At 39.3% G+C, this 21,348-nt stretch overlaps 3 protein-coding genes across 4 annotated transcripts; 1 reads left to right on the top strand and 2 right to left on the bottom strand.

Annotated features, from left to right (window-relative positions):
* Positions 1 to 8: 8 nt before the first annotated feature.
* Positions 9 to 4,306, bottom strand: blvra (biliverdin reductase A). Its single transcript, XM_060873872.1, has 7 exons — positions 4,189 to 4,306; positions 2,897 to 3,020; positions 2,545 to 2,664; positions 2,352 to 2,449; positions 2,150 to 2,257; positions 1,900 to 2,068; positions 9 to 1,269 (listed from the first exon to the last, which is right to left on the bottom strand). Exons 1-7 carry the CDS (start codon positions 4,241 to 4,243, stop codon positions 1,005 to 1,007), a joined length of 939 nt encoding a protein of 312 aa, XP_060729855.1. The 5' UTR covers positions 4,244 to 4,306; the 3' UTR covers positions 9 to 1,004.
* A 767-nt stretch (positions 4,307 to 5,073) lies between these two features.
* On the top strand, positions 5,074 to 10,401 carry LOC132847855 (cytochrome c oxidase assembly factor 1 homolog). 2 transcript variants are annotated; one of them, XM_060873370.1, is made up of 5 exons: positions 5,074 to 5,179; positions 5,528 to 5,655; positions 5,758 to 5,909; positions 6,766 to 6,842; positions 9,896 to 10,401. In XM_060873370.1, the coding sequence occupies exons 1-5, from the start codon at positions 5,172 to 5,174 to the stop codon at positions 9,972 to 9,974; spliced, it is 444 nt and encodes a 147-aa protein (XP_060729353.1). In that variant the 5' UTR covers positions 5,074 to 5,171; the 3' UTR covers positions 9,975 to 10,401. The 2 variants fall into 2 exon arrangements, with proteins under 2 accessions (XP_060729353.1, XP_060729354.1); XM_060873371.1 differs by having other exon boundaries at positions 5,075 to 5,179; positions 5,492 to 5,655.
* A 7,362-nt stretch (positions 10,402 to 17,763) lies between these two features.
* LOC132848287 (regulator of G-protein signaling 21-like) lies at positions 17,764 to 20,628 on the bottom strand. Its single transcript, XM_060873869.1, has 5 exons — positions 20,466 to 20,628; positions 20,310 to 20,369; positions 20,152 to 20,213; positions 19,830 to 19,996; positions 17,764 to 19,667 (listed from the first exon to the last, which is right to left on the bottom strand). The coding sequence occupies exons 1-5, from the start codon at positions 20,534 to 20,536 to the stop codon at positions 19,497 to 19,499; spliced, it is 531 nt and encodes a 176-aa protein (XP_060729852.1). The 5' UTR covers positions 20,537 to 20,628; the 3' UTR covers positions 17,764 to 19,496.
* Between the last annotated feature and the right edge of the window lie 720 nt (positions 20,629 to 21,348).

Genomic DNA, 21,348 nt, shown 5'->3' with positions numbered 1-21,348 from the left:
AGCATCCAAATTGAATCCGATGTTCAGACGTACTTCAAAAGTTTCCATCCATCAGTTCCTCCTCCTTCTTTGTCTTTCTATTCAACCGTAACGAAGTTACTGACGTCCTTTTACGAAGCCCGGTCTGTTCGTTTTAAGACATTATCGTAAATTTCTTCTTGTTTATAGATAGTTTGCGTTCTTATACTGGGTTCATGAACAGTATTTTTGAAGAGGGTCTCAGCTCATGTGGCCTAGCTGATTATTTGTCTTAAAATAGAGTCATCTTAAACAGGAAGTTCAGTCTTACTTCTCCAACCGAGTCATCATGTTATCATACCTGATATACGTTCTGTACGCTTTTCTGGCCGTGAGCTTCAGGGTCTCACAGGTTTCAGTCTGTTTATTCCACAGGTCCACGGCTTCTTGAATTTTTTTTTTTATTTTACTGTGTTATCATTTGTGCAAGACTGGACAATATGTCAAAAAAAAAAAAAAAAAAAAAGGGTAGAAAATCACAAAATGAGGCTAAATCTAAACGATATGTATAAATATTGTATATTTTGTATTATAGCTAGACAGATATTATGTTATATGTTATGTTCTTAACCTAAATACAGGATCATGATACTGTGTGCTGACTTGTGTGTGTGTGTGAAATTTAAACATTATGCTGTTATCCTAATAATAATAATAATAATAATAATAATAATAAGGTTCACTATGTAGCGTAGGTCTAAAAACAGTAATATAATGCACTTTAGACATGCATTTATTCTATTTATTTTTGTTTAAATATCTTAAGAGGTCACAAGGCTGCTTAGGCCACGCTAAAAACTGAACCTACGTCACGTCACGTCGCCTGGACGCACTGTTCCAGCCAAGATGTGCTTTAAATTTATGACCTCGGCATGAATTCATAGCGTGTATAAAAGCTACGAGATGGAATCCCTGATTCAGATCTATGGGTTCATGTACAGTCCTGGCCCCGCCCCTTTCCCTTTCTCTCTCTGTTGTAAGTTATTTCAGGCCTTCGTGTCCTGGCAGTGTCTTCTGATCTCCTCAGCCAGCTTGAAGCAGTGAAGGATTCGACTCATCTCTGTTTGGAGTTGTTCTGGTGGCACGGAGCCCTGCAGCTTGCTCCCGAACAGCACCGTGTCCTGCATGAACAATCCCACGGGCTCCTGGACGCCTACCGGAAGCTCAGTCATGGTGCAGGTGCTGAAGCGCAGGTGGATGTGTTTGCCGCGGCTCAAGCCTTCGGCACGTTCCTCTGTCCAGGTCACGGGTCTGCGTGGAGCAAGTATATACAAAAGACAGAGATCTGCATGACCATACCTCGATTATGACGATTATTATGCGTTCCTGTAGGTATTTTGAGTCATTATGTTGTTATTTCAGGACATGTTAGTTATCTTGTTTTTTTTTTTTAAGATGATATTTTGAGTTATCTTGTTAATACAAGGCATTGTTTATCGTTAAGACATCATTACTTGTTATTTCAAGATAGCTCAATATAACATCCGGTTATTCAAAGATAGCACCTCACTTTTCCCCTAGACATTGTCATTCTCAAGATATGTTAGTTTGTAATTGGTGTTTTGTCATTTTGACATTATTTTGAGTTATCTCATTCTTTTAAGATGGCTAAAAAAAATCCTGTTATTTCAAGACATTGAGTTCTCATTTTTCTACACATTATTATTGAGTTATGTTATTATGTTTTTCAGGATATGTTGCTATGTTGAGATCTTATTTCAATCTCATGATTTCAGAATAACTCAACGCTTATTTCAAGTCACTGTAATTGAGTTAGTTCAAATGATGTGCTGAGAATTTACCATTTTTTTAACTCCACAATGCTGAACTTGTGGCTATGAGCTAGCATCATAGTTTGAGTCTGTGAAATAGTGGACTAACTTCTGGTCTTTAGTTAACAGTTGGACCGTCATCTTTGAGTGTTTCTTCTCCGGCTGTTCGTCCATTGTCGCTGCTTTAAAGCTGAGCTCTCCAAAAAGCTCCACCAGCCAGGTAAGTCGTGGGATGCCGCTGAACGTGAGGAACCCGAACCCACTCTTTAGTGGACCTCCTGCACCGAGACACGAGACGGGACAAACATGGTCACGTGTTGTCGTGGGGAGAAATTGCAGATGTGCGGATGTGACCGTACCTGTGAAATGCAGGCTTCCTTCTTCCAGCTGCTTTCCAGCTACATCTTTCTTCAGCTGCTTGAAGGCAGGAGTGAAGAGCTCGATGTGCTCCTCGTGCAGGATTAAACCTGGAGACGGGATTGATCCCTTAGGTTCAGTGGTGTTTCTATTGCTGCTGAGTCATTTTACGTATTTTAGAATTATGACTGAATATTCGCTCACCCTTCCTTTGTGCCTGGTCCATGAGTTCAGCGGCGGCGTTGTAGCTGAGCGCCATGGGATATTCCACACACACGTGTTTCCCTGCTTCAAGAAACTGCCTGAGTGAAAATAAATTAACCTATTAATTTTTCCTGCTAGAGGTTTATTCTTTGTTTGTTATTCAGCGAAGGCACACGTAAAGGCTGTATCTCGCCTGATGTAGTCTTCATGGCTGGTGTTTTCTGTGCAGATGAAGGCCACCTGAACGTCACTGCGGGTCAGCGCCTCCTCCAGAGGCATCTGTCGGACTCCCTGCACCTCCTCCAGCATCCTCCTACATGCAGGAAAGCCATTAAACAAAATCTTTGACAATACACCTACGCTTAGAGACGCAATTCTACATCGGGTTTACGCACCGGAAAACGTCACAACAACAGTTTCTGATTTATACCTCGAATGGTTTATTCCCATTGGTTATATCTCCACCAGTGTTTTCACCATTGTAAGCTAGACAGATAGCTTCATGGATGTTATAGTTGCCTTGACATAGTGAAAACGACACTGACCTGGACACCAAGCCCTTAAGAGTGAAGATTTCCGCAGTGCTGGAAGCCAGTGGTGTGAGAAGGTCTCGGATCCTGACCTTGCCCGCTACGCCAACGCCGACCACCACACAACCGAACATGTTACCTGAGGAGATAAAAATTCTAACCTGAATGAAGTGAGCCAGGCAAAAGATAACACAACAGAAAACTACTTTCCCAACATATCCGCCCGTGTTTCATAAGATCTAGATTTTGATCATTATGTGTGCAGATACCCTGAACTTTTCTTTTGGTTAATGTTATAGCATGGACTGACCTTTGGCGAACGACTGCCTTAGCAGTGACCAAACATTTAAACAGGGTCTGAACACTGGGGCTGGTGTGTGTTTGCTTGATAAGCTTCAAGACGCTATCAGTCATCATTCATATGGACAAACGAACACTGTGAGTCATAATCATACATGCCCATGTTTAGAGACTTCAACTGCATGCACTGAAACACATTCTATTTACATTCATGGTGAACTTATGAAACCGGTTTGACTCAAAGAAATGGAGACGAGCAACTCTCCTGAACCTGGTTCACTGAGTCAACTGATTCATTGAACAAGAGATGAGCGAATCTCATGAACCTGATTCACTGAACAAGGGATGAACGAATCTCCTGACCCTGAATCACTGAGTCAATTTATTAATTGAACGAGAGATGAGCGAATCTCATGAACCTGATTCACTCAACGAGAGATGAAAGAATCTCCTGACCCTGAATCACTGAGTCAATCGATTCATTGAACAAGAGACGAGCGAATCCCATGAACCTGATTCACTGAACGAGAGATGAAAGAATCTCCTGAACCTGATTCACTGATTCAAATGAGTCAGTGAACAAGAGACGAACCCATTTCTTGAACCTGATTTTAATGAACGCGACATGAGCGAATCTCCTTAGCTTTATTCATTATAGCACCCGAGTCATTGAACAAGAGATGGGTGAATCTCCTGAACACGATTCACTGACTCAACTGCTTCATTTAACAAGAAAAGAGCGAATCTCATGAACCAGCTCCACTGAGTCAACCGATTCATTTTAGAAAAACGAGCGAATCATCAAGTCGAAGTATAGTTTGACTTCAGTTTCCAATCAATTTCTTATGTGGACAAATAGTGCGACTTTTGAAGCCTATAATCGTTTTATAAGGACTATATGGGTCATACTATTGTACAGTATATTAACCCACAAAATAGCCAAAGACTTCTATTATAAAACATGTTAACGGACTCTTCTGGTTTGAACTGGAATGATTTTTACTCACCTAAGAGACGTCTGGTCTTAATGTGAACGTTAACTGTATAATTCTGTAGTTTCATTTACACAACACCTATAAAATTACAGAAGCGGTTCATACTGACGCATGCGCAGATACAAGGGGCTGGTCTGAACACTAGTGACATCTAGTGGCCCAAATAATGAAATGCACCTATTCGCCCTATCTGCTGCAGCATTTGTAAAGTTTCATATGCAATATTAATATATGATTAAAAATTCTATGTAAGCATAAAAACCTCTCATGCTTCTATTATAATTTACAGATGTTTGTAACAGACCTATTGACTAACACACATATCCCATTAACTATATAACGTCTACGTTGTAAAATACTTGTTTTACATTATTACTTATATATTATCATCAGTTATTTAATATTCACCGTTAGTTATAACTTCCGAAAGCAAATATGTTGCTGAGGAAAACGATGCTTCTGACGCCACTGGTCACATGTTCATAAAGAACCGAGCCGAACCGATTCGAACCGATTCAAACAGAGTCGAATCCTGCTTTGCTCAAGCAGGATTTGGTTTATGATTTGCTCAATCTAAACAGCCACAATAACGTATATTTACATTTACATAAAAATATGAGTACAGGTGCGTTTGTAACGACCCAAAAGTTTAGGTTTTAGATGGATAGACCCAGATTTCGCCATTGACCTGCACTGCCTCACGATCAAATCTTGCCCCTACCAATATGGCGGGCATGTTGACGTATCGGACAAGTTAGCGACGTCGGTTAATACAAAGTCTACCGTTTATCTGTATCAGTGCTTGTTAACTGCCTACACGTTTAACTCCAACACAGTTTTTAAAGCGTAGCGACCCATTTAAATAACAGAATCATACTCTGTATATATATATATATTTTTTTCATTTGTGACAATAAATCTATTAAAATAAAGTTTGTTGGATTCAAAGCAAAGATGGCCGCTTCCATGTAAGACAAGGTGCTGTATGGATATCCATGCCAGGGTCAGTAATGTCAGGGTATCTAATTGTTAAAATGAAAGTTAGCTTTTTTTTTAAGTGAATAGTAGAAATAGTGATTTTGTATGAATGTAGATATATGGATTTACAAATGTGCACGCGATAAGTGGACATAATTGTTATATCTATTGTGTCATATATTTATTTAACTAAGAGAAGTTTGATACTCATGGTTAAATACTGCTAAATGGTCATCAACAGGATACAGCAAAAAGCAGTGCAAATATCACCCAAACAAGTGAATGTAGATGAAAGTATCACACACAAGCACTCAGGTAAAAGATCTGAATGTTGCAGGATCTTCTAGATCTTGCTTTCTTCTCATCACCGCAGCCCTGCTCCGGGTCTGCTTGAGGAGTTCTACAGGATGAGCCGCACCACTAATCTCCTGCAGCAGATGACCATCTTCATCACCGTGGTTACCGGCGGAGGCTGCGGGATGATGTACTACCTCATGCAGAGTGAGTGGTCTAAAGCTGCTTTCCCACATCAGCTCATATTTCAGCAAAGCACAGGTTATTAATTTAACGTTGCATAAAAAAGATCCCATTTGCTTTCTCTAGAAAACTTTGCAAAATCGGAATACTATCGATCGGCAGTCGAGCAGCTAAGTGATCACTCCACAGCCATGGCCAACCTCGGAGCACCGCCCTTAAAAATCCACAACATCCATCTCACAGATCGGTACAACCGCGTTGATCACACCATCGCCCAGGTTAGTCTGTGTTCTCTCTGTTTTGGATTGGGTCTCAAGGTTTTAACTAATATTTTTTGCCATCACACCACCCTGTTCCTATAACAGACATCTCCATCCCAAAGTGTGTTGAATTCTCGATTCTGATTGGTCAGAAAGCAGGTGTATTAATTAATGTGCTGGTTCTAATATGTCATTATTTCTTTACGTTTGCTGGAAGGAGTCTCCAGTGTCCAGTCCCTCGTTACGGTCTAGGAGTTTCTCGCTAACAATCTGTACTTTTTTAATTGAACAGACTTAGGACATCAACGACTATGACAAACAGGAAACAGACAGTACTATTGGTTGCATTTTAGTCAATTTGGAAAAAAGATCGTATTTTCGAGTTGAACGGCACTACAAAGTTGTAATTACGAGTATGAAAGTTTCCAAGTTAGGGATGTGTCGGTAAGAAAGCATGGTAGAATCAACGGTTTGAAAGTGATGGTTAATTTTTTAAATAATTTTTTAAACATTTTTTTAATTAAAACATAGAATAAGATGTAATACACAATGAAACGATTTACAGTAGTGTCGTAAATTGATTAAAAACACAAACCTTGTTTTTTTTCGTAATTAATTAATTAAGTGAAGGTCCAAATCCTTTTTCATTGAACAAAGTAAATTGAATGCACCTGATTTCGTAATTACGTCTTACGTCATACCAATCGGAAGATTATGAGTTAAATGTTAAATAAAAACTGTTGTACTTATTGGGAAACTATGGTACATGAGGAATAAAACAGTTATTTTCATAATATACCATTTTATTTTCATATGTATTTCATTTAATCGTGTTGAATTTTGTGATTTTTATTTATTTATTTATTTTTTTAAGTTAAAAATCCCTGTGACTGGGCCAAAGACTGGAGGCTACCTGTACACAACATCCAGCAGAGACGCTGTTATGAACAGGTAATAACAAAGACTGCTACAGGAATGTGACCACTTGGATAATAGATACTTAAGAATTGAGGATCATTAGGTGTTTATAAAGTGGGGTTGGAAAAGCTGCAGGTGTAGAAATGTAGACATGACATACAGGGAACAAGAGATGACAAGAGATGAAAGTAAACACTCAAGGTTGAGAAGACATAAAAAAAAATATATTGACAAACTCTGGGTCAGAAAGAGACAAAACAAGTTTCTGAACATCTGCAGGATCTTATATCTTACATTACTCACTCTCAATCATTTTCTACCGCTTATCTGAACTACCTCGGGTCACGGGGAGCCTGTGCCTATCTCAGGCGTCATCGGGCATCAAGGCAGGATACACCCTGGACGGAGTGCCAACCCATCACAGGGCACACACACACACTCTCATTCACTCACGCAATCACACACTACGGACAATTTTCCAGAGATGCCAGTCAACCTACCATGCATGTCTTTGGACCGGGGGAGGAAACCGGAGTACCCGGAGGAAACCCACGAGGCACGGGGAGAACATGCAAACTCCACACACACAAGGCGGAGGCGGGAATCAAACCCCCAACCCTGGAGGTGTGAGGCGAACGTGCTAACCACTAAGCCACCGTGCGCCCATCTTACATTACAGAAAACTTAATCTAACTGTGATACATAGATCCAACTTTACTGTCATTGCATTGTACAGGTACATAGCAACAAATTGCTATTTAGCATCTAACAGTGCAAACTGTAGAAAAAAATGTCAGCATATGTGCAAAATAGGTATTTTTGCCAGTTGTATAGACATAGTCCAATATGTCTAAAAAATATATATATACAGTTTTACGTACAGATAATAAACATTTGGTATCTGACAGAAGTTTGTACACCCCTCACATTTTTGTAAATATGTTATTGTACCTTTTCAAGTGACAACACTGAATAAATGACACTGTGCGCTAATGTAAAGTAGTGTGTACAGCTTGTACAACACTGTAAAATTGCTGTCCCCTCAAAATAACTCAACACACAGCCATTAATGTCTAAACCGCTGGCCACAAAAGTGAGTACTCCCCTAAGTGAAAATGTCCAAATTGGGCCCAATTAGCCATTTTCTCTCCCCGGTGTCATGTGACTCGTTAATGTTACAAGGTCTCAGGTGTGAATGGGGAGCAGGTGTGTTAAATCTGGGGTTATCGCTCTCTCTCTCTCATTCTGATCACTGAAAGCTCAACATGGCACCTCATGGCAAAGAAATGAATTGTTGCTCTACATGGAGATGGCGTATGCCATAAGAAGACCCTGAAACTGAGCTGCAGCACGGTGGCCAAGACCATAGAGCAGTTTAACAGGACAGATTCCACTCAGAACAAGCCTCGCCATGATCGACCAAAGAAGTTGAGTGCACGTGGTCAGCGTCATATCCAGAAAATAGATGTATGAATGCTGCCAGCATTGCTGCAGAGGTTGAAGCGGTGGGGGGTGTCAGCCTGTCAGTGCTCAAACCATACAATATAGACTCCTTCCTCAAACACTAAACAGTCTTCTATCAGGAAAAAATTTGTAATATGATCTACATTTAACCTACGTTTTTTTAAATTATATGGATTACGCAAAAATTGAATGTGTTACTATGGAAACAATAGCATCAAATTTTTATTTTTACATTTTTACTTCTACACGTACCTCGGCTACGTAAAAAGAACATATAAAGATCGTAAGACCGCAAAAAGCAGATCTGGGTGAAATTGTTAGAAATTTTTTGTAGGTTTGAGTGAAGTGTAAAAGTTTGTACACCCACAGGATTGTATAATTCCTACCGAGCCATTGTTTGACATTGTTTTCTAACCTTTTCGAACAACATATTTGTTCTCCTTTTGTTTTCATTCATTTGCCTTATGTTTTGGATTTTTCCCTCACTGCAGGCCACACCCACACTTCATGTTTAACATCTTGGAATTTCCATTCCATTTCCATTCTTTTTGCCCATTCAAACTTTCACGATGCAAACATCTCCCCCTCCCTCTGGCTGTAGGTAAATTCTCAGGAAGGTACAAGACGAAACATCAAACCACGATGTTACAAGACAAAAAGATACGGTGCCATAATGTCTAGAACATTGTACTGGACTAGAGATTATAGGTGACCACTTGAAATACAGGAAGGGTGTGTAGTCTGTTGCACTCTGAACTGACAGCTTTGTAAGAATCTCATCCATTTCATTATTGTTGGTGTAAACAGACCATGTAAGTGCTCTTCTCTGTATTGATGATGATCTGGAGCAATGCAGACATTTTGAGAACCCCGTATCTGATTACTAGCTGAATCGATCGGGCTGTTGTTTTGTTTTTACGAAGTCTTTCTTGATCAAAGCGAGATCTTACTCGATTTACTTTATTTCATTCATTCATCTTCTACCGCTTATCCGAACTACCTCGGGTCACGGGGAGCCTGTGCCTATCTCAGGCATCATTGGGCATCAAGGCAGGATACACCCTGGATGGAGTGCCAACCCATCGCAGGGCACACACACACTCTCATTCACTCACGCAATCACACACTACGGACAATTTTCCAGAGATGCCAATCAACCTACCATGCATGTCTTTGGACCGGGGGAGGAAACCGGAGTACCCGGAGGAAACCCCCGAGGCACGGGGAGAACATGCAAACTCCACACACACAAGGTGGCGGTGGGAATCGAACCCCGACCCTGGAGGTGTGAGGCGAACGTGCTAACCACTAAGCCACTGTGACCCCTACTTTATTTTATTTTATTTTATTTTTTTTTTGCTTGGATTCAGCCACAGGTTATTTTTTTTTCCACTCCCCAAAATCTCTCTCTCACACACACACACACACACACACACACATTTTATGCTTGATTTCTGATCCCAGGAATCCCAGAGTCTCACCACATTTTATAAAATACCTCAAATTTCTGCTCACTTCTGTTCTGTATCCTGCCTCTTTAGTGACCTGTTTTCTCAAACTGCATAAAGGCTGCATGGATCATTTGCTTCGTTCTTTCCTGGAACATTCTCTGTTCTCTGCAGGTGGCAGCTCCAGCGAGTGGCTTTGCAGCTCAAGACCGGCGAGACCGTCCAGATTTTCCCTAGAACAGAATCTGAATAGATTTTACACATTTGTAGCTTGTTAGGATGGTTATGAATTTCAGATATTGATAAACAGATATGTAAATGATTTCATTAAAACAAACGTACACAAAAAATCCCAGGATGTTCTACACATTATTGTAAATTATGCCATGCAAACGATTAGATGCTTTTGTGACTGACCTGAAATTCAAGAAGCTGAAAATTCTTGTAAATGAATCTAAAGGAAAGTTGTAAAGTGAAGGTCTTGTGTTTTTATTAGAAAAAATACAGTTTGTCCACAAGCAACTTTCCATATTCCAGGATGCAAAATCAAAGGCTTGCAATGTAAGTGCGTATAAATGATTTATATGCTTATATGACGACGAGCCAATGGTTCTGGGGTGCAAAAAGGAATGGACAAGTATGTGAAATAAAATAAAAATAAAAACTTCTCTCAACTGCTATTCTATTTTATTTGTAATCTTTGCGTCCCTCTGATAGTGTATGAAGAGCGTTCCACTAGAGGTCGCTGTTGATCTGGAAAGGCAGTCTTCTATTGTTTATTCTCTCAAACCACACACCCACATACACTTTCTGAACAAGAGAGGGAGAGAGTGAGAGAGAAATAGAGACAGAGAGAGAGAGAGAGAAGGAGAGAGAGACGTTTACATGAAGAGTTTAATGCGTTTCTGCACAAATGGGGCACAACTGACCAAAAAAAAAATCAATCGTGCTTGTATAGAGTAAAGATGCCTCTACAGAGAAAAGTCCCCAATCCTGAATAAGCAAACATTCATTCAGTGAGAACAAAAGTGCATTTCTACTCCCTCTTTTTCATATTCAAAACGACTCTCCTCCTCGTCGTGAGCGTGTTTTCTTTGTCTTTGGGAGGCCGAAGCGCTTTGCTAATAACAGCGTGCCTCAGATCGTTTCTCTGTGTGCACGAATGCATCTGAAAATGCCTTTAATTTACATCCAAACAATTTCCTTTTCATTTTCCAATCTCTGGATGAGGCCCAAAACAATAGTGAGTGAGTCTAGACGTTTCTAAGAAGCGAAATGATGCAGCAAAAACCTTAGTAATGACAGATGAGCTCTACTACCATGTTCGCTTTTAAGAACTTTTAATAAAAAAGGAAAAAGTTACTTAGTTCATGTTTGTAGTTCAACATCTTAAGTCAAGAATAAAACTCTTCCTTTCTTTTATACTTATAGAACCAATTTCATGGTTATTCTGAAATTGTTGCATAAGAAAACATCTATTTAAGCTACAGTATATAAAAGCATTAATTAATTACAAGCTATAAACATTTGTTATCTCCTCTGCTTTCTTTTGTCCAGCCGGTCAGCTTGTCCTGTACCGTTTCTTTTCAAATTGCTGCTTTTTAAATGGTAAGACATTCACGTTATTGACACAGCGTTAATTATTGACTCCGAATTACAATTACATGACATTTTGTTTTTGACATTTGTACAATCCAGGATGCCTGGCACATTCTCATCCCTCGCGAATAGTGGTACAGTTTTGTTTGCATAATTTATTACGATTTGCCATTGTGGCACCGTGGCAGGGGCATAACTGCTTAGAAAGCATTATTTAATATCAACTGGCATATCTGCATTATTGAATACTTCCATCCAGTAATGCAGTATGCTTAATATGCAGTTTTCTGCAACCCATGGTGAAGCTTTGCCTCAGTAAACTGTCAGAGTGAGGAGTGCGTTGGAGTTGGTGTGGCATGTAAACCTTGTGAGTTACATTTCCATGTTTAGTTCTTTGGTATTCAAGACCAAAATTTGAGTGGGAACTGATCCAAATCTATGTCTGGCTTCTGTTTGTAGAGGCCTTATGGCACAATCTGAGCACACAACCAAAGACGGTCCAAGATATAATAAACAATAAAGCTTGGAATTACACTTCCAGGTCTCTTCAGTACCTTTCCTCTTGTATTCTTTCATTGAATCCTTGACTATAAAAGTAACCTAAGCGGTTCTTATTATATAAAACAATTATAACCATACGATTACAAACTTTAGGTTTCTTGATTCTACCCTTTAAACAGGGGTTTCACCTGATGCACAATGGACATTTCTGTTATGAAGACCACAAAGTGGAACTGATAGAGTGTCTTCAGCAGGCTGAACAAGTCCGAAAGGCACAATGAAACAGAGCCGATATAAAGTAGATTTGAATTCTCTAAAGCTACAGATAAATTCTTTAAAATATTACAAAGATCAAGGTTTTCCACTGGAAGTTTGTCAAAAATTCACTGTTTCCACTATTGTCCAAAATGGAGAGGTAACTATAAATGTGATGTTTTTAAAAAAGTAAATAAAATATGTTGTGGCAAATTGCTGTAGTACTTAAACATCTGGATGGTAACAGGGTCTTAACTCTACAAGCAACCATAATCATTCTCAAAGGATGTAAGGGACTATCGGACATCGTGACTTAAATTAAAGGTGAATAGCAGTGTCTAATCATGGATGTTTTGGTGAACTCAGATTTGAAAAATACTTTGGAAGCCACTTCATTTCCTCTTTTGGACTCAGAACTGTAAGGTCAACCATCAATCAAGCTCTCGCTGTAAATGTTAGGAAATCCCAGGAAACTGCAGTTGACCAACACTTCGAACATGTGTTTTCTTAACAAAGGTGAAACAATCAGGACATCATATTTATAGCTTTCAGTCTTGTTAAGTCTTTTGTTTCAAATATTCTAAAATACCTCGCTTAGCTAGTACAAGATCCTTTTATAAGACTTCGCACGACATCGTTCTCGTGAAGTATGCCGTGTTTCATTGGTGTCCTTCAGGTGTCCTGATGGAATTATATGTGTGTATGTATATATGTATGTACTGTATGATATTTAACCTTCAGTAAGCACTTAAGAGCATATGGGAATAATTCAACACAAACCACATTGGTATTCATTATAGGACCAAAGTAAACCCTACTTATCATTAAAGTGCTTGAGTGGGATTTTTGTATTTTGTCAGTAAATGTTCTTTTGCGGGGCACGGTGGCTTAGTGGGTAGCACGTTCGCCTCACACCTCCAGGGTTGGGGGTTCGATTCCCGCCTCCGCCTTGTGTGTGTGGAGTTTGCATGTTCTCCCCGTGCCTCGGGGGTTTCCTCCGGGTACTCCGGTTTCCTCCCCTGGTCCAAAGACACGCATGGTAGGTTGATTGGCATTTCTGGAAAATTGTCCGTAGTGTGTGATTTCGTGAGTGAATGAGAGTGTGTGTGTGCCCTGTGATGGGTTGGCACTCCGTCCAGGGTGTATCCTGCCTTGATGCTCGATGACACCTGAGATAAGCACAGGCTCCCCGTGACCCGAGGTAGTTCGGATAAGCGGTAGAAAATGAATGAATGAATGAATGAATGTTCTTTTGCATGAGTTTGGAATTCAAGACATTGCCCCATTAAGCAATATTTCCAATTGGCCTAGAGATTGTGGATGTTTTTTTGTTTTTTTTTTGTACGAATCAATTCTAACCTAAAACCCAAGCAATGTAATTACCAGAGCAAAGCAAAAACGTCTTTGTATGTCTCTTTGTTTGTTCTGTCAGATCTCTGCTGCTAAGGGGCCATCAGTCAATGGCATTTGTCCTCCATAGTCAGCAAAGCAAGGTGACTGGCATGTGAAGCCTAGAAGTCCTTATCCATGAGGTTTTCCCAAAGCCCTGGAGTTGTTTTGCTCTCAAAATGAAGAATTTGCTCATTACTCAAGGAGAAAATCGCAGGAACAAGGCATTGTTTATTCATTAAGGCTAAAGCTTAAGCTGTCAATGCATTTTTAGGAAGGATGCATATGATAAAAGTAGTCCTTGTTCTAACCTCTGCTGTCTTTCTTTAATGTCATACGGCTCATTTGCATAGTCATTGATTTACATTTACATTCACATTTACATTTACATATATTTCTTTGGCTTTCATCCAAAGTGACTTACACGTGAGGAGGAATCCGGTCCCATCACGGAGCTTTTTAAGAAGTCAGTGGACCTGAAACAAAGTGTGAAAAGCAACAACTCGCAAAAATAGTTAGATCAAGCTCAAATACACAGATAACCTGCTTATGCAGATGGTAACCATGCTGCCATGATCGGGTCATACATGTTTACCAAATATTATCCACATATATATATTATATACCTCTCGCAGGACTCATTTTACATAAGAAGGATACTTGTCTCAGAGGTGATTAATTCAATGCAAGATTTGAGGACCATTTCACATTGTGTACAAACGGCTGTAAACATTTTCATGCCCAAAGGACATTCATTCATCTTCTACCGCTTATCTGAACTACCTCGGGTCACGGGGAGCCTGTGCCTATCTCAGGTGTCATCGGGCATCAAGGCAGGATACACACTGGACGGAGTGCCAACCCATCACAAGGCACACACACACACTCTCATTCAGTCACGCACTCACACACTAGGGACAATTTTTCCAGAGATGCCAATCAACCTACCATGCATGTCTTTGGACCGGGGGAGGAAACCGGAGTACCCGGAGGAAACCCCCGAGGCACGGGGAGAACATGTAAACTCCACACACACAAGGCGGAGGTGGGACTCGAACCCCGACCCTGGAGGTGTGAAGCGAACGTGCTAACCACTAAGCCACCGTGCCCACCCCAAGGACATAATAATAATGAAAATGACAAATTATATTTTAATTCCAACAACAGTGTGTTAAGTTTAACAGATACTCCAAACGTAAAATTCGTAATTTTATGCCTTAAATGCCGCACTGTTGCAGCGTTAACTTGTTTTACCACATCAACCAGCAGTTCTTAGGTTTTGTAATCATTTCACAACAAAACAAAAAAACAAAAAACACTCAAACTGTGGTACTTTCTGGAATTCCCAACCAGAAATAGCAGATTTGTTTAGGAGTTCTAGCTTATCTGACGTATCATTAAATGACAGGTCAGAGGTTGATAATGGGATTTCCTGACTAACGTAAAAGCATGTTTTATAATATCTCCCAACCCATGCTAGTGCATTTTATGCATACTGCATAAGTACCACAGTAGATACACTGTTATCAGATTTAACCTGTCATGGATTCCTCTTTGTGTCATATTATACTCATCTCTGGTCCTGTTTCCGTCTCTGCTATTGTTCGATGCCCTGTTGTGTTCACCTGTTCTGTATCTATTTACATTTGTGTCTTCAGGAATCATAGCCTGCTTCATGTCTAAGCCTTGTTTCTCGACTGCCTCGTTTCAGTGATTTTAAATGAGACATTTGAATGAATGAATGAATGAATGAATCTATTCTTTTATGTATTAGAAGCTACTGTACAAAAAATAAGAAACAGACATCATATTAAAGTAATAGCTCATAATAGGTAGGGTTGATTATCAAATTGTCCAGTAGTGAATGAATAATAACATTTGACCTTAGTTGAACTTTGCCTTAACTGACTGTAGTGCCAAAATTACCTATATTGCTCACAGCCTGTTGATTTATCCTGGACAGTCTGGCCTTAACTATCTGTTAGCTACGATTTTCATATCTGCCATGTAGTTTCCGCAAAGATTATTTAATTGGAATACCAGATAAGATCTGGTAAGATCTCCAACAGTTCAAACTGAGGGAATTGTTAAAGGGTTTGTTTCCTAAGTAGGACTTGCCATTGTATCAGTTAATCCTAGTATCTTTAGGGATAATCATACAAACCTTGCTAGGCATGGTTTTGTCAATAAGCAAAACCACAAACCAGCTACAGAAACAGGCAGCTTGAATGAATGATAGATGAACCAACTACTGTACCTACAAAAGTGCATGTGGAAAACAAGACAGATTACATCTTAGATTCTGATGCTAGTGGCCTAAAAAAGTGTGCAAAGATAAACCTCCCCAAATCTGCTGAACATACGAGGCTGCTGATGATGTTGATGATTCTAATCTTTTAATCTTAAATAAAATTTGTCTTTATGCATGTCTAAGATATCTGAGGTCATCCGGTGACAACCACAGTAGTCATGCTGAAAGTAGAATGAATGTATGACTAACACAATCAAAAGGATGACACAGGACTGAAAGTTCTCACGTAAATCTGAGGTGTCATCGCTTCCCGGTAACTTCCGCTTGCTGTAGCCTCATCAGAAAGTTCTTTCAACTGTCAAACCTCAGGGACTCTTGAGGTGAATTGGAGCCTTCATCTTTGTAGCCCTTGTCCTCACACCAGAAATGTGAATGTGACTAGATTTTTAATACGGGTCTTGGTGTCAGGGCTCAAGTTCTGTAACTGGCTGTGGTCTGGAACCATATTGAAGATGAAGTTTGTCTATGTAATTATTCATGATGCAATCGTAACTGTTTCGTAACTGTATAAGTTTCTGTCTAGTTTGTGCAGCATTAATAAATGTTGTGGCACTAGGCAACCATGTTACAAACCTATTTAACGTTTATAAGGAACTAAGCACAACAATGCATGTTGTTATAGGAAAATAATCAAAGTTCATTATTTTTCTTTAAAAGTATGCATTTTTTAGCTACATTTCCACAACGATTACTATTTTTTCTTTTGAATGACAAGTGGTCCATTTTATCCGTTTCTAGCTACATTTAATATTGTGGAATGTCCATGAAACAAGTAAAGGTGTAATTAAAAAAGGTAATTAACACAGAGTTCAACATGTAAAATCTCATACATACTTTTAGAGACAAGTGCACCTAAAAGATGGAACCATTCAAAAACATCTCTAAATTCTGATGAAAGATTGTATTACTGTAACTACTCTGAATACATGCTTTTGTTAAGATTCTATTATATATCTAAACCGGCAAAGAAGGAGGATTTGGTCCTGTCAGAGTCCCAAACTTTTTGTCTTGTAGTCTATGTGCGGCATCACATAGAGTACGAAAGCAAATCTGTTATTAGGGCAAGGTGCACGAGCGTGAACTTTAAGGTTTATGTTCCTCATGCTGCATCTATAACATGCGTAATAGACAAAGCAAACCACACAAGATCATAACCAAAACCTCACAAACATGACCTATTTTAATTGATAATACTGGAAAAGCCTAGTCTTTGTAGCTCTAGAGAGAAGTGCCATGATTATTGAGCACTATAAATGCTAAGATAATTTTATCTTCTGAGGTTTTTAAAGCGGGGGGCACGGTGGCTTAGTGGTTAGCACGTTCGCCTCACACCTCCAGGGTTGGGGGTTTGATTCCCACCTCCGCCTTGTGTGTGTGGAGTTTGCATGTTCTCCCCGTGCCTCGTGGGTTTCCTCCGGGTACTCCGGTTTCCTCCCCCGGTCCAAAGACATGCATGGTAGGTTGATTGGCATCTCTGGAAAATTGTCCATAGTGTGTGATTGCGTGAGTGAATGAGAGTGTGTGTGTGTGCCCTGCGATGGGTTGTCACTCCATCCAGGGTGTATCCTGCCTTGATGCCCGATGACGCCTGAGATAAGCACAGGCTCCCCGTGAGCCGAGGTAGTTCGGATAAGCGGTAGAAAATGAGTGAGTGAGTGAATGAGTTTTTAAAGATTTGGAGTAAGAAGTGGCATTAACAAAAATCCTGGCTTCATACATGCTATTGATATTCAAATGCTCCCAAGACATAAGAAATGAATATAAATTACATGATATCAGAAATAAATATTTCGAAGACTGCCTGATGTATTAGTCCATATATTTTGAAGCTGTGGATTAATCAGATACATTGGGAACCTAAACACATAATGCGTTACTCACATCACAAGGCCTTTCTTTATGTTTTTAGTTCGCATATATATGGAAATTTGAAGTGCCTCGTTTCTACCTCGAAATCTTCTGAATCCAAAAAAGGAACGTGTAGGCGTTTTTGTTCACATGTTTAATTCACCCTCAAGCTGCCATCACCTGACTGTTGCACATGACAACCAAGCTAACAGGGAAGTTGTAACATAAACAAGCTTTTTGTCCTGTGATGTGGTGTCAAACTTTCAGTTACTCAGTCGAGAAATGTTAGGGGATGTCCAAGTTCTACAGTAGCATTTTAGGTCATGCATTATCAGTGCAAAATCAAACCAGCAGTCAGAAAAGACGCTAAATGTGCACAACAGCATTTGATGTATTTGATTCAGCACAATAATCCCAAGCTGTGGTATAAAATTTGTATTTATTAAATAGATCTTAGTACGAATTAGAGAAGTTGAATATGTATTGCGGAATTTCAACCAGTGAAACCCCTAAATAAATGGAATCATAATTTAAAACAACGAACAAAAATGTATGTAGATTTTGTTAGATGTACATAAAATTCAGATCTAGTCAGATCTCTGTATTACTCTTTAAGAAATAATTTCTTAAGCTCATTTTTTTTCACATGACAAGATCGTATATTTCATCTCTCTGGAGATCCTAAAAATCCTACATAACCAGTAAAATAATCATAATTTAAAGCAGTGAACTATGATACATGTATATACAATCAGTAAAAGTCGTAACCTTTCAAAACATATATGTATTTACAATCAGTAAAAGTCGTAACCTTTCAAACCATACATGTATATACAGTTTAAAAAAGTCATACCTTTGCACCATTTACATATAAGATATTTCTTCAGCTCTATAAGGGAGCTATTGAATGTGACTGAGCTGTTTTGTGTTGCATGTCCATGTGGAGATCAGTTCTTTGACCTTTTGTCCAAAAATGTTAAAAAAAAAAAAAAAAAGCAACTTAGTCCAATAAATATCAGGGTCTTGTGTCTATAGTTCTGCCCATGCTTCTGTTTGAGTTTGGTGGAAAAAGAAATCATAATAAGATATCATACATTGCTCACTTGAAATGTTATAAGCTTACACTGCAACTAAAGTGACCTTCTGCATGATTTTACAAGTCTTGGATAAAATCTCATATCGCTGGCAGATTTATAAGACGCATAAATTGATGTGATAACTGGTGAAAGATTTAGTCCTGCTGTAATCTAAAATGGTTGACAACAAATTCTTGGCAATGTCTTAAAGCATGATCTCCCCGTTGAACTTGAGCATTGATCTTCAGTGTTGATATGACGCTTGTCTAAGTAGATTAGCATCATGGCATCATGTGGTCACTTTCTCCATGACCTGCTGATTGATGATGTAAGCAGAGCATCATAACAGCATCTTTATCGTGTAATCTCGTCCGCTCCTGTTATCGCGTAGTCTGTTATAGTATGTGGTCTGGAATTTGATCATTGTATACTGTGCGACATAATAATCTAAACTAGTTTATGATAAAATCTTACACATCTCAACAAAGGTAACTAAGGGGACTTTCCTCATCTTAATAAAATATACCAACACAAGAACTTGGCATTGTAATACCAATGACAGCTTGTATAGCTTTTGGGGCATCCATGTATGTAGTGTTGCAGAACAGCAAGGTAGCAGGCCAAAAAGATGTTGGAACATTCGGCCAGTCAATTGGCAGAAATCTGTCCATCCATAACAGTCCAGCTGTCCAAGCCCAGGGTCAGGGCCAGCCCGTGCCATTGTCCTTATCTAGCTCTTCAGCTGTAGTTCTTAAAGATTAGCCACCAAGTGATTCTGGTAATCCCTTCCCTATCCTTATGCGACTGATTCCAGAAGGGCTCTGTAGAAGTCAGAACGGAGGAACCTGGGATATGAGTCCTTTTCCATAAGGCTAAAGACGATCTTCTGGGCCTCGTCAAAGCAGTACCTCGTCGGAGTCTGCACATTATGTTTGATGATCTCCCTGGTTTTGTGGTCAATGTTGATCTGTGGGACAAATAAATACATCTGAATATCTTGCTTGGGATACTGTTTTTCCAAACACTACATTGGTTTTTAGCTTTAATCAGTTCAGTGGTCTTGCAAAGATCTATAGACAGTCAACAGTCTTGATCATTGATAACATGCTCGAAATTTGAAATTTATTACCTCTCTTGGAGCTTCAGCCTGGATGTAGCGGTCAAATATCTTCTTGGCTCTGGAGGTCAATGTAGCGTTGCTCCTGATTTTCTTGAAGTCCTCACACTTCATCCAGAATTCGATATTCTCATCACTAAACTCAGACTTGAGAAAGGCCTGGAAAGTTGCTTTACCAGCTGCAGAAGATGAAAGAGGCATTGCACCTTTAGCATTTGTATGATTTTTTTTTTCCTTCATGCAAATATGTTTGTTGAAGGTCTAACAAAGATGCACGCATTGTACGCAACGATCATGTTATTTAAATCTAGCACTACGCTGTTTTGATACTTACTTTTTGACCTAAGAAGAGTTTCTAGAGATTGTGACCAGAGCAGGCTCTCTCCAGGTACAAGTCTGGTTGAAGGAAAGAATATTAATACCACATAATATACCCAGAAAAAAAAACAAAAAAAAAATAGCAAAAAAATAAAAAAATAAAATCACACTTACTTCTCTGACATTGGGCTTCTCATGAGTATGTCCTGAAGCCGCATCTTAATATCTTTCCTTCTGTAATGAGAGAAAGAGAATCATCTACACGTTCATACTGTAGTTTTCATTAAACTAAGCATCAAAAGTATCTAAAAATTCAAAAATTCAACTCACCGAGATTGTTGTGGCCTTTCTTCTTTAGTCATATTGTCCAGTTCGAGTGTGGTTCGTGGCAAGCTTGGCATTATTTGCTCTGATGATTTGTTAACGCTTAGGAGTGTTTGTGTGTGGTTCTACTGTCGGTTAATGCGGGATCTGAAAGCAGAATTCTATGCAACAGTTTTTATAGAGGGTTGTGTATCACGCTGCTGTAGCACGTCATCAGCCGAGACGCGCCTAACCACAGAAAGCAAGAGGAAGTTTGAACTGACGCTCGTTGGCTGCTTAGGACCTGGTGAATTTTGCTGCACACATTGTTTCTCTCTTTGACATGTACAGATGCAAATTCGCCAGTGGAAACTTAAGCATCCGATAAGCAAATGCTGACTTTTACCTCATAGCTCCTCAGTGGGCTCTTTGTCTGTGCTATAGAAGTGCAAAAAAGAAGTGCTGCCACAAGCATAAACCTAATTATAATGTGGTATTTTTAGTAAATATTTGACTAGACAATGCACGGATCGGTTTTGAAATGTTTCTCTGCTTGGCAAAACAGATATTCATAAATATAGGGCGGCTTTATAAGGGAATTTTCCATTTGATCTCACATTGTATTTACACCTGCCTTTGTAAACTCGCACACAGTACAAGAATAATAGCACTTGAGTCGAGAGGTCTGCTGTATTTTAGTAATAAACCAAAAAAAATGGCACTTGAGAAAAGAATGGTATACTGTATGTATAATACTAGAGAAAGCCTTTGGTGCCGTTATGCGCTCATGATTGAAAACCTCTAACAATTCCAACAGCTCATACATTTTAATCTGTCAAAATGACCCCTTCATGTTAAAACCCATAGAAGACAGGTACTGGAAGGTCACAATGCAGTACAGTGTGTCCTT

The sequence above is a fragment of the Tachysurus vachellii genome, chromosome 7 (assembly GCF_030014155.1).
Source record: "Tachysurus vachellii isolate PV-2020 chromosome 7, HZAU_Pvac_v1, whole genome shotgun sequence".
Lineage (NCBI taxonomy): Eukaryota > Metazoa > Chordata > Actinopteri > Siluriformes > Bagridae > Tachysurus > Tachysurus vachellii.
The sequence above is the reverse complement of the archived record's forward strand: the minus strand, read 5'-3'. Positions and strand labels throughout refer to the sequence as shown.